The sequence below is a fragment of the Penicillium atrosanguineum genome (assembly GCF_028827265.1).
Source record: "Penicillium atrosanguineum strain IBT 20685 chromosome Unknown utg000005l_segment0_segment0, whole genome shotgun sequence".
NCBI classification, from domain to species: domain Eukaryota; kingdom Fungi; phylum Ascomycota; class Eurotiomycetes; order Eurotiales; family Aspergillaceae; genus Penicillium; species Penicillium atrosanguineum.
The window spans coordinates 1,828,954-1,842,143 of NW_026623137.1; the positions used below are offsets into that span (position 1 = coordinate 1,828,954).

Below are 13,190 nucleotides of genomic sequence, written 5' to 3' on the forward strand. Positions count from 1 at the left end.
ACTCCTCTTTGCGGTTGCGAGCCCTCTCACTCTCACTCTCACCAGGCAAGACAAACCACTGTGGCACATCTCCTGATACCCCAACACTCACTTTGATCTGAAACCCCCATCCGCAGTCTCCACCAAGGTGATTTACACTCATCCATCTATGACAAGCTGATCTCATTGTTTGCAGATGGAAGAAGCCAAAGTTGAAGATGACCGCATCCCTATCCTGAAGATGGAAGACCAGAACTTCGAAAATCACAGCATCCCGTCCAATCAGTCTCCCACATTCGACACCCCGATCGTCAGCGCGGTCAGTCTCCCGCCCGGATACTGGGCCCACATGGCCAAAGAACGTGAATACAGATTTGGGAGGCGAGCTATTCGGACACCTGGAACGCTTCTGTATAGCATGAGAGACCTCCCTTCTAGAAGGGAACCTATATTGCGGGCTCCAAACAGCCGCAAAAGGATTTGGCCCATGAACGGGCGAGATTTAATCGAGCTCATCAATCAAAAGCCTCACAATACCGAGGCTTTATACGCCCAGGTAGTTGCCGATAAGGCTCTCGAGGGTCAGGCGGCATGCACCAACTGCTTGGCTGGAGATGGTCTCTACCCCGTATGTGTTAGAGTCTCTGGTCAATACCATTGTGCAAACTGTCACCATGGGCGGCAACAAGACCGGTGCAGCTTGTGGCCAGCGACATCCTTGGGAGCGGGGGAAAACAACCCAGAAGGAGAGGGAAACAGTCCGTTACAAGGGACTGAGCGAGCTAGCAAATCTATAGAGGCTGGAAACATTGACATCGCCGAGAAAATTGGAAATCTGCTCCTGCTAGAGGAGAAGGAACTTGCGCGGCTACACGATATGGTTGCGAAAAAGGAGGATTTAATTCAAACGTTGAAGGCGATCCAAGAGAGTCTGAGTGTTTCTTCCAGACTACGATAATTACACAGCGGTGTTAGAAATGAAGGTCCAAATGGTCTACCAAGGTCTGCTCTATGTTTAGTCAAGGATCCTTCGAGGTTCCTTCGAGATCTGGTCAATGCTTGGAAGATGCTTCAATTGTAAATTATCCTGGTGAACTGGAATCACGAATCACGAAACCAAAATCTCCCGGGGAACCCGCCCCAATCATCCTGAATCAGCCATGGGCCCCACCCCGGAAACAAATCTAACCTCCTTAGAGCAGCTCTTGAATATGGCGAACTGCCTTCGTCTGATAATGGTCATCACTTGAGCAGACTGGTCCATGCCCGATGCCTATCTGGGAGCACTGCTGAAAAGAACCATACTGTTAGGGTAAGTATACCAATGAATTTCCTAAGGCAGTCAGTGGATAGTTCCAAGCAAAATAAACTCTGAGCAGTTTTGATTCGCTTGTCGAGTATTCATTATGACGTAATATTATGCTGGATATCTTATAGATCAATCAACATCTTCTACTCAGGACATTTTTCCTTGTCTATCCTGACACCACGGCTAACGCACAACTGTGCATTTTCTTTGAAAGAACCATGATACCTAGGTTACCCCCCCAATCTAAACGAAGGCCAACGGCAAGGAAGCCCAAGTCACCCCGATGTACCACCACTGGGGTCAATCCACCACCGACATGTCTTTTTTGCGGAACTGAAATTCCATGGCGCGCTGAGAGGAGAATAGCAAACTCACGCAAGCCCGAAGTATTCAGAAAAGGTCGATGGGAAAACTATTGGGATCATAGTCGAAAGCATGTGATGGTTCCATCTTCAGAGTTAGAAGACGCATACATCAGCGATTTCCCTCGGCTAGGGTCATGCTTTTTTCGAACCAGTGAGTTTGGGGACTTGGACATCTGACCAACCATACTAAGATTCCATAATCATCACAGTAATAGAAGAGTCCGAAAGCAGCTACCGCCTGACTGGAATTAATATGATTCAGGAGGACCCAAATGGACCTCTCTACATTCCAAGTGATCCAGTGATGGCGAGAATCGGTGGCAAGACAAATGAGAGACTCTGTCGCACGACAAATGAGATGCTCTGTGGCAAAACAAATGTGAGATACGACAATATCTTTTTCACGTCATTCTATGCTGCGGACATCGGACGACAGCCTCTTCAATTTCAGGGCAAAAAGATTGGCTACATTGTCCATGCTCATTGCTGGGTGCTCTTTGAGCGAGTCCTAGGAACAAAATTGACGCAGCGCAATTTAACAAAATTGATACCAGCTTCCCGAAAATATTGGCACAAGAACAAATTATGGCAGCTAGCGGACTACAATCTTCATTTGGTCGAGCCGACTCAGTTTCTACCGATTCTTGAGCTTGGCTATGATATTTACCAAAATCCCCTCGCTATACCCGCGGTTCAGAAAGCGTTTGAAGTTGCTAAAGTCGAAGCCGAACGTCCCAACTTTTGCTCCAGGAAAATCAGCTTTCCATTGGAAATTTCTCTTCTCATCTCTGAGTGGGTGTGCCCTGTCAACCATACTGGGCACGATATCAAGAACATCAAGAATATGCTGTTGACATTTCAGTGGAAGTTGCCGGAGTTCTTCTGGCGGGTAAGATTGAGTGAAGACTAGGGGTTTGGAAATGTTTGAAGACCGAGAGTTTGCAAGCGTGCAGGCAGCACTAATCGATGATTGCCATGACCGGGCTGAGCGGCTTATGCTTCATAATGGGGTCCCGGGGTCGGCTATAATTATTCGGGGTTCCCTCTCGCGGGTCAGTGGCATTGTTTTCATAACTTGATAGTCTTAGCATTGTGTACTTTTACGTTCATGACTTCTACGGCTTGTGAATTGAACTTGAAATTTTTTGTAAACCAGTGGTAGTTCAACCGCCCTCTTGAGATAATATCAGGACTCGTTTGTGTAGATGGACAAAGACGAGGGGTAATCGCTATCACTCCCACACGCTTTGTTGTAATCTCCGAACAACTCGTCTCGCTCCTTCACGAAATTATGGAACTGCTCCTTCGTACAGCTTCCACCCGGACCATCCCGGCAGTCCACCAATGGCTGCGGACCAGCATTGTTCAAAATCCTATAGTAGACACCCTCATCGAATCCATAACTTTTGCATGACATCCTCTCTATAGCAATATTTGTGAGGAATGGAAGAATCTCACTACTCTTCCAGGCACGGTTGTAATTGATCTTGTCCTCAGGCATGGTATAATTCACGTTATTCGCTTCAGTATATGCGCTGTTGTTATAAAGTCCGAGTGCGGTAATAACTGTGGGCGGCAGTTCACGATGCGTGAAGGAGACATATAGCTCTTGCGCCGATGACTCGTCATCAAGCGCTGCGACACTGGCATTCAACCACGGGAATCCGAGACTGGCAGAAAGTTTTCGGCCGTAACCGGTGTTGTAGAAGTACATTAGGTCATTGGCGTACTCAAATCCTAGCCACTCGTCTGACGTGAACAGATTTAAAGAGCAGAATGGCGAAGAGCCTCGAATGACCGTCTCATAGCCGCAGAGCTCGAACATGCCAGTGATGTCGTCTTGGGTGAAGTTGAAAGAAGGCGCTTGGGCGTTGAGACGAGCGATGATGGGCTTGGTGTAAACTTCTCCAAATGCCTGGATTGTCAATGAATTTGTCTGGGAGAGAAAGGGAAAGAACATACTGATGATTGATCACTGCCATAAGAAGAGCTGTACGCGGAGCAACTCTTGTAGGGTGTTAAGGAATCGGCGCCTGCCTTCTTGCTTTCCTCGACTTGGATCAGGTTGACGGAGCTGGTATGGTTGCCGGTGAATCCCGAAATAAAGCTTTGTGCACTCTTGATTGTTCGCTGCGCAGTCGAAGACCAGACCTTCGTGGGAGTCTTGAGGTGGACATAATTCTTCTGTAGACTTATTCCCAGCGACCGCGCTTCTTGCAGGCCAATACGGGTGAGTTTCTCCAGATGCGTTTCGGTTACCGGCGCGGTCCAGTTTGACAAGAATCGGAGTGTGCTAGTTGATGACCAATTCTGGGACGTATTTTGCAGCTTCTTCACGAAGGGTTCGAGGTATGTTTCGTAGTCAAAATCATTGGCGTAGATGGCAGCATGGCGGACGAGGTAAGCTGCTCGAGTGACATTGCACCCTTGTGGAGGGGAAGAATCGAGGGGAGGATCGTGGGGAATAAAGTAAGGTGCGATGCCGGCGGAATGTTCCAAGGGGTTGAAGCGATAGGAAGAGGCTAGGACGGGAGCAGCAATGAATGCCAAGAAGAGGAATTGGAAATGCATTCCGCTGCTGTCACAAGGGTTAAGGGATTAATTACCCACGAGGATAAATTCAAATTGTCCAGTTGGGTCGAGATGAGATTTATTGAGCGAGTATAAGATAGTTCCTGGATTATGCAACTATGTCATTTTTGTTTAGCCGTAAACAGGGAAACAAGTTTGACGTAGTGATTGGCGATGTACACTTCGAGGTTTCGAGGCAGCCTTGGCAGCCCCAGGCGGTATTATTGGATGGAGTATTCACCCGCTATCAATGATTGGTGATAAGCAATTCGCCCAGTACTCGCCGCCAAGTGAGATTCTCACCGCTTCTGCGGTTTGGGTCCTCCCAAGTCTAATGCTTCCCCGACTGTTGTAATTGTACGGTGCATATTTATGCATGTTGTATCTGCCTTAGGCAGACTATGTAATATCCGGCAATCCTACCTCTCTTGATTCATTACTGCTCGAGCTTATGCGTCTCTACGCCATACGAGAAGTAAGGGTATACAGGGGTAGTGATCAGGGCTATCAAGGTTATACATAGGTGGTAGAGGGTCATAAAGGTCATACATAGGCGGCGGAGGGTCATTCGTGTTATCGAGGGATATTGAAAATGTCGATTTCATCTTTAAAGATAGGCTATATGCGGTTTAAATGATAGAAATGATCAATTGCAGCACTTTATAATAGGTAATTGCAAGCCTGATTTAGTATGTAAACAATAATTAAAAGAGAATTATGCACGCTCTACTCCCTGCGAGGGAACGAATCCTGATTCTGATCTCCTTCGGCGATCAAGTGTAGAGGCTGAAGTGGCCTTGTGCAAGGCAATTTGTATAAGGAAGGCCGTACAAAGTGCCTTACACAAGGCCACTGCATCCTCTGCACTTGATCGCTGAAGGGCACAAAACGGGAGGCGGTAGGATGATTGGTGAGCGACCGAAGTTGTTTCGATCCAGTGGTCTCTACTTCGCGCCGTACCAGAGCTAGGATATGGTACTACGACAGGGATCATGAAGCACGCTAGCGCACCATCAAGTCGAGCTAGGTGGGGGCCGTAACAGGGCCAACACACCCCTTCGTCCAGAAGGTCCTATCATTGGCAGATACTTTCAGGTGGTGTGGATCAGATTAACATGGTGGAAACAGATGGTGTGCATATCGAAACCGTTCGTTATTACTATCGCATCCGGGATATTAGGAGCCCATGGCTAAGCGCTGATGAATCGGCGCCTGTCACACTAGATTGAATTAGTGCGCATGGCAAGGCAGAACAGGACGCTTCTCGGATAGTGGATGCATTTACGATGCAGCCAGCCCCATCGGGGAATGCTGCGCCCCAGTTCTTATAAGCCGGGCCGGCCCGTCCATCCTCAGGTTTCCGCTCATGAACCACCATCGACTAAGGCTGATCCAGATCGAAGGTCTTGCAGAATGAGAGTCCCATCGTCTGACTTCAATTTCACCCTCTCTCCGGGCCCCTCGTCCGAAAGAATCTTCACCCCTTCACCTTCCCAAAGCAGCAGCCTCTTCGGGTCCCGGCCCGATGCCCGAACGCCCTCATCTGTTCCATCTAGATCATCCTCACCAGCCTCTTCTAACGGTTATAGTCAAACTCCACCTGGTAGCCTCTTTGGTGGACCACCTCACAGCAGCACGAGAACCTTCACCCCTGCGCCTCTCCTGAGCAGCAACATCTTCGGGTCCAGCCCCAATACCCGAACGTCTACTGTCCCGGCGAGATCGTCATCAGCACATCTTTCTGACAATGTTGGTCAAAATCCATTCGGTAGCCCCTTTGGTGGACCAAATACTAGCGGCACGAGGATCTTCAATCCGCCACCTCTTCTGAGCAGCAGCAATGTCGATTCCGATTACAATGTGCGAACGCCCACAGTTGTCCCAGCTAGACCATCACCACCAGGTTCCTCTGGCGATAATGGTCAAACTGCATTAGGTAGCATCTTTGGTGGATCATCCACTATCAGCACGAGATTTTTCACTTCTCCGCCTGCCCTGAGCGGCAGCGTCTTCGGTTCCAGCTTCACTGTCCGAACATCATCACCACGTTATCCTGGTCATCGTAGCCAAACTGCATCAGCTAACATCCTTGATGAACCACAAACAAGCGGAACGAGGATATTCGACCCTTCGCCTGCCCTGAACAGCGTTCTCTCCGGGTCAAGACCCGACGTTAGAACGTCCTCTGCTGTCCCGGCCAGATCGTCATCATCAGGCCCTTCTGGTGTTGAATGTCAAACTCGATCCGCTTGCCTCTTTAGTGGACCACTGGATAGCGGTATGATCTTCTCGGGTTCGGGTCTTCCCGCAAGTGCAGGCCCCTCAATGGACTTCACTATGGCCCCTAGACTTCCGGATCCGCAACCCAGCGTTTTGCCAAATCTCAATGCAAATCGTAACATGCCACGAGGTGCACCAGATTTACCAGTTCAGACTGCTGTACCCACAGGACATTCTAGTTTCAGGCCACGAGAGAGAGGCATTAGCGTGGAAATAGGTAGTGTGAATGGACTTCCCGCAAACCGAGCAACAGATCTGATCCAAGATACGAATTTTTCGAGCACATTACCCGTGGATGAAGATATGCGTGGTTCGAATAGGACTAGAGATGATCTCTTCCCTCCTGATCCTATCGATGACCGGAATCTCCAGGCTAATCTCAATGTCGTCAAAGTCCAGCTCCAGGAGCTTTCGCGCGTGATTTCTGAGTGTCCACTGTCTCAAGACCCAGGGACAAGGTTACATAAGATTTACCAAGAAGCTAGAAAGCTCAGTGAGTACAAGGACCAGGAAAGGCGCATTGTTGGATTCATAGGTGAAACCGGAGCAGGTTGGTGCTCTCTTCTTCCTATCCCGATATGGACAGGTCTGATCGTTGAACAGGCAAGAGCTCCGTCATCAACTCCATACTCGATCAGAGAGATCTTGCACGCTCGGTGATTTTCCCTTTTTATGTATTAGAATGGCCACAACTTCCTGACACATTTGATGTAGAGTGGCGCAGGAGCCGCATGTACTTCGGTCCCTACGGAGTTTCGATATGTGGATGAAAAGCATCCCCGCTCCTACACCATAGAAGCTGAGTTTATGGATGAAATAGAAGTCAATGGTCTTCTAGAAGAGCTTCTGCGAAGCATTCGACGAGCTTCGGTTCCGACCGACCGGAGTCTTGCCACAGGTGAAAACTGGGCCGAGTTCGATGCGATAAGCAAACGATCGCATAGAACCCTCAAGGAAATCTTCAACAACCGGTCAGACTTGACAATTGAGTATCTCTCGCGCCCCGGAGCTGAAATTGAGATTCTGCAAGAGTTGAAAGCTCTGGCCTTAAATCGATTGAAATCTGGGCCCGGAAGATTGAGCTCACTGCAATATACTGCCGTCGCAGATGACTTGGAGAGCTGTAAAGGCAAATTGGACAGGTTGACAAATAGCCCTGGGGACAGCAATACACCTGCTCTGTGGCCTTTCATCAAGCTGATCAGGTTTGTGGTCCCCATCCCGGCAAAAAAATTGATTCTAATGAACCTGGAGGGTTTTCCTCGAGCTACCTGTGTTGAAGACCGGTTTGGTGCTTGCAGACCTACCAGGTAATACTATCTCGGTGCCCTATTGGCTGAAGTGATGTAGCTCACTTTTGGTAGGGCTGCGCGATATGAATCATGCGAGGGTACGCGCTACGGAGCGATATATTGCTAGCACATGCGATGAAGTGTTCATTGTAACTGGAATACTTCGATGTGTTTCGAATCAGTCGATTTTCGACACGATAAAGAAGATTGGGGAAAGAAAACGTATAAGAGTTGTTTGCACAAGAGCGGATGTAATTTCTTTTCTTGCTAACAAAATTGGGGCTTTATTGACTTTTATCATTAGGAAATCTCGCCGGAAGAGTCTGCTCGTGGCACTGATCCTCATGCTAGACGTATGCAGAATATGAATGCAGAAATCAAGAAGCTGGAGTCCAATTTCGACAGTATCGAGCACCAACAGCAAGAATCACAGGGCCAGGGGATAGCAGATCGAGCTGTAAACTCTTGGGAGTAAGGAAGTGACTTAACTCAATACTCCATAGCCGGCTAACCACTTCGCAGAAACAAGATACAAAACCTTTACTACGAGTGCGTGTTATTATTCATTCAACAGATACCTTGGAGGATCCTAACTTTCATAATCAGGCGACGAGCGCTCCTTATGAACCAACGAAACGACTCAACAAAGAGAGATCTTGCAAGGGAAATCTACAACGATGAAAGGAATGAAGCCAAGGACATCAAAATATTCTGCGTTGGCAATGAGCTTTATGGAAATCCTCCACATAGGCTGGCAACAAAATACCGAAACCTCAGCGGAGTCCGAGAGCTTCGTTCATATTGCCGATCAGTCCCTGCAGAAGCTAGGATGATTTCCACTTTGGTCTTCATCAAGGAACAAGCACCTGCTCTGCTAGATTCCATTCATCAGTGGATTCTGACAGGTCGTGATTCTGTGATCCCCGCGAGAGCCCATGAGCTCCGAAGTGCACTGGAACAGGCAGAGCGAAGTCTACGTCTGGTATGTCTGATAATTCATGCTGCTTGACTCGAAGATTTCACAGCGCAAGAAAATTGACAATGGGTAGGACTTTACCTCGGGTCGGGGGCATCTCGCTCGCACGCAGAGTGAATTGCATTCTGAATTTGATAATCAAGTCATGCATCAACTTCGTGAGCTCGTTTCAACCATCGATATCTAGTGTTTCAAAGTCTCTAATTTGCGAGCAGACCCTTTGTTTCAGAGGGAACTGAAGAAAAGGTTTGTTGCAGTAAGCCAGGAATGGGAAACCGTATGTTCAACCAGAAACCAGTGAATCGACTCCATGCTGACAATAGTGTCTTCTTGGAGTTGTATTGGGGAAGTTATGCTGCATTTTGCCGAAAGAACGGCAACCATCGGGTTGAGGGCCAGAAACCTCGTTGCTGGAACAATGAGCTGATGGAACAAGTACGGCCCGATTTGGATCCAAGATGGGAGACTCTCGGAAATTGGTTGATGTCTCAAAGAGATCCGCTGCACAGTAATATCTCGACGTCTTTTCAGCTTGTCTCTAACACACTCCAAGGCAAGGCTTTCTCTGATCAAACTCCACATGATTCAGACTTTTCCCTAACTTGTGGCTTGGTTTGCTAACGTACAATACTCTCCAGGTCATTTTTCAGTTGCCCCTCAGGCAATTGAAAATCTCCTCTCGCTTTTGAGCCACAGAAAGGAATACATCATCCATATTTTCAACAAAACTCTCGCGCAAATAATTCAAGAGACAGAGTATGCTCAGTACAAAATATCAACTTGCAAATTGAACTTACTGAGACTTTGTCAGATCTACAAGAAACCACACCCTCAATGGCCACAACAATAGTTCGTTGATTGCTGACCTTATGCTTGAGGCGTACAATGAATGCAGCCGAGACGGAGGTACGTTTCTATTGCCTTTTATGTGAGATCTATTAGAGTCATAGACTGATCAAAAATGTTTCTTGCCAGGAAACGGAAGTTTTGAGAGACGCAAGAATATCATGCGCGATCATTTGACAAATATGCAACTTTACAGAAAGTACACGGATTCAGTGCAGTCGTCATATCTTGCGGCTTCGAACGAGCCGTTTGCTACGCTCAGGGACCAACTGCACGAGCAAATTGAAATGATTGCGCGAGATCTGCGCGGTGTAGTGGTTCCTGTGGGCGAGGTTTCGGAGCCAGAGAAAGCACCGGAGCTAGTGCGCAAGCTTGAGGCAAAACTTGGAACGCTGAACCAGGGTCTGCACAATACGTTGGCACTGCTCAGGCGTTAGGGCCTGGACGGGCTCAATCTCAGTGAGCCTGATCAGCTTAGCAGACTAGATAGGAGGGAAAAATGACGGGAACCAGACCCAAGCGAATCTGAGAAAACTCATAAGCTGTCCGAATAGCAGGCCTTGTTGTTTTAGTATTACAGATAGTCGTATTCATGGAGGGTATAAAGTACTCCTTCATTCAGGGGATATTCCAACCCTCAAGCCTCAAACAATTAATTTTTGCAGCCTAGTTGGCGCATACATTCACTTCCTTCGCATCCAGACCTCCTCTCCTCAACGGTATCACGTCCAATCCAACAAATGGTGATTTTATCATCTATGATAGACCTAGGATGTATCAAGATTGAACTCGGCTCACACCGGAGGTCTTCCAACGTAGAAGTGGAGACTTTCTGAGGGAAAAATGTGACATTCCCAGTATATCTACATGTAGAGTCATGTAGCATAAAAACGAATCTCTCTCTATAAGCTGGCCGGATGGTGTAGTTGGTTATCACGTATCGTTAACACCGATAAGGTCCTGGGATCGAGCCCCAGTCTGGTCAATATTTTTTTTTAGTTTTTTTTAGCTTTTAGCTATCTAGATAGCCTTCTTTTTGGACAATGGGGAATCCGAGGGGAATCTAGACGCACGGTATGACGTAGAAAGCAGAGGTCTCAATTGTTTTAGGAGTGAAGACTACGGCTCTGTGAAATCATTAGACAGCCACGTTTGGTTTTCATGTTTTTGGGATGACATAACTACTTGGCTCCACCTTCGGTATCGGCACCCGCGCTGTATGCTCTCCGATGGTCTTTATTTCGATATATACGCTGTTCAGCTTCCAAAATAACTATGAATGGGTCCGCGGATATTGACATACCCGATGGTAATCCCCATCCACTCAACACTAGCCAAGTCAGGGACCTGCTCAAACGGAAGCGTCGTTTCCGGGGCATCAAGTCTTGCTTTCCGTGTCGACATAGGAAGGTTCGCTGCGATGGGGCTTCTCCATGTGCGACCTGTGTGCAGCGGGGCCATCCAGAGTTATGTTGTACGCCGTCGGCTTCTGGGTCGGGCCAGGACTTTGAGCGAGGCGGCGGCAGGCCTGAGATATGGAGGTATGTTTTGATTGTTAGGAGCAGATGACACTAGGAACACTGCCGCTTCTGATACATGGCATCGATTACCCATGTTGGGCTCTTGGCTGACTATTACCTAGCCCTGGGCTGGGCCGGAGTGCACCCACGCCTAGTTCATCGATGGATTTGATGATCAGTCGTCTTGAAAGTATAGAGGAACAAATCTCCTCGCTAAAAGCAGATCTCATCCAGACGCGAGCTCATGGCAGCTCATCCACTGAGAAAATACTTCCACACTCGAACACATCGGCAAACCTATCTCACAGAGCCACAGCTCTTGCCAAATCCCCAGGCATGCATTTTCTTGAAGATGCCACGGGCGCTACCATCTTCCTAGGTAGTCACTCAGACATTCCCGCGGCGTTGGGCTGTCGGCTGTCATCGGGTGGTACTACTATCAATGATTCGTTTGTCTTGGATCAAGTTGTACCAAGAACATACCCCTTCACGAGTCTATGGGGCGCGGACGCAGGTCCTAATGAAATTTGTCGGACTTTGCCAGAAGATGTGGATATTATGCGGTAGGCGAGATCATCCGATTGAACTGTCAATGTGACTTCATATTGATTTTCGGCAATGATTGTTACAGGTACTGGCACGACTACCAAACCTTTGCGTATCCATACTATCCCGGTCTTGTCACACTCGACCAATTCAACATCTCACTCTTCGAGTTCCTCGACCGGCGCGCTGCCATCGCATCTGAGGAGAACGCCAGCTTGGATGGCGTTGATTCCTCGTGGCTGGCACTTTTATTCGCAGTACTTGCGTGTGGTGTGCAATTTTCCAACGATCCCATCAAAGAGCGGGATCTGAGGTCTAAAGTCTTCAGTACGTCCCATGTCTGATAAGTCTGCAGGAGCTAATGGCATAGTCTGTTCATCATTCCAGTGTCTTCGTATATCGAACTTCTTCAACAATACGAACCTCAATCAGATTCAAGGCATGGCGCTGATCGGACACTGTCTGCGAAATAATCTGGACACCAATAGTGCTTGGATACTGATGGGTACGTTTCTCCACGTCTGAAGACTATTAAACATCAGATTGACCTGGGACAGGTTCAACAATGCGCCTTGCGCAAAGCATCGGCCTACATGAAGAGGAGGCATCTTCCGAGCCCACTGATTCATCAACAGATAGTTATCAACGAAGAAGACTCTGGTTCGTGCGCCGCCGACCCCAAAAATAACATAAATTAACAATTCATCAGGTGGATGCTCGTGTGGCAAGACACCTTCCTCTCTTTCACCTACGACCGACCGCCAAATATAATAAATCACAGCGGGGCCTTTCCAAGAGCCGCAGAATCAGAGACCGGGAATTCATTTGCAGAAAGCATCTTCTCCCTTTGTCAAGTTCTCCTCGATCGTTCCCGCCAAGAAAACAGCACAACAGTCCCCGCAACACTAGCCTTTAAACAACGCATCGAAACAATTTGGGGGTCGACAAAGCCGTTCCTTATGCATAAATCTCGCTGCAGAACACTACAAGACCATCTCGAACGCTTGGCTTTACGCATTCACATCAACTATGGGATAACCCGTCTCTGCAGGCTCGTTATTGAGCCACAAGCAGGTGGAGGAGCTGAATTCTTCGCCGACATAAATGAACTAATAAGCGAATGCATAGAATGCGCTGCAGAAGCTGTCCGGTCGTTTCTGGAAATGCATCGACTTGCGGCGACGGTCTGTCGCTCGTGGGCGTTTGTGCACAATGCTGTTAGCTGTGCCTTTACGCTGCAGAAACTAGGGAAGAATAGAGACCAGGCGCATAGTCTTGTCTCGAGGCTTATTGCCGTTTTAGAGCAGGAAGAGAGACAGTCTTCGTGGGAGGATAATGATACGAACCATAGGTCTTTTGGGCCTTATTCCAGGGCTTCAAGAGCGTTGCGGGAGACTGTCAATTTTGAAGATGCACAAATTTGAGGAATTTTATTGACATCCACGAGGAATGCATGTTCTACATAAGCCTCTATAGTATCCATTCTATAACACAAAAAAATCTAAA

At 48.0% G+C, this 13,190-nt stretch overlaps 4 protein-coding genes across 4 annotated transcripts; 3 read left to right on the plus strand and 1 right to left on the minus strand.

Moving 5' to 3' along the window:
• Positions 1–1,906: 1,906 nt before the first annotated feature.
• N7443_006935 (uncharacterized protein) lies at positions 1,907–2,563 on the plus strand (the record flags this gene model as incomplete). Its single annotated transcript, XM_056886991.1, has 1 exon — positions 1,907–2,563. One exon carries the CDS (start codon positions 1,907–1,909, stop codon positions 2,561–2,563), a length of 657 nt encoding a protein of 218 aa, XP_056740640.1.
• Positions 2,564–2,839: 276 nt separating this feature from the next.
• Positions 2,840–4,224, minus strand: N7443_006936 (putative histidine acid phosphatase; the record flags this gene model as incomplete). The annotated part of the gene is made up of 2 exons (XM_056886992.1): positions 2,840–3,568; positions 3,616–4,224. 2 exons carry the CDS (start codon positions 4,222–4,224, stop codon positions 2,840–2,842), a joined length of 1,338 nt encoding a protein of 445 aa, XP_056740641.1.
• Positions 4,225–5,637: 1,413 nt separating this feature from the next.
• N7443_006937 (Uridine kinase) lies at positions 5,638–10,055 on the plus strand (the record flags this gene model as incomplete). Its single annotated transcript, XM_056886993.1, has 12 exons — positions 5,638–7,054; positions 7,108–7,160; positions 7,219–7,709; positions 7,759–7,814; positions 7,869–7,894; positions 8,101–8,267; positions 8,319–8,345; positions 8,403–8,778; positions 8,846–8,930; positions 9,411–9,528; positions 9,584–9,678; positions 9,748–10,055. 12 exons carry the CDS (start codon positions 5,638–5,640, stop codon positions 10,053–10,055), a joined length of 3,219 nt encoding a protein of 1,072 aa, XP_056740642.1.
• An 838-nt stretch (positions 10,056–10,893) lies between these two features.
• On the plus strand, positions 10,894–13,108 carry N7443_006938 (Zn(II)2Cys6 transcription factor; the record flags this gene model as incomplete). Its single annotated transcript, XM_056886994.1, has 6 exons — positions 10,894–11,159; positions 11,261–11,701; positions 11,770–12,011; positions 12,055–12,189; positions 12,242–12,344; positions 12,394–13,108. The coding sequence occupies 6 exons, from the start codon at positions 10,894–10,896 to the stop codon at positions 13,106–13,108; spliced, it is 1,902 nt and encodes a 633-aa protein (XP_056740643.1).
• Between the last annotated feature and the right edge of the window lie 82 nt (positions 13,109–13,190).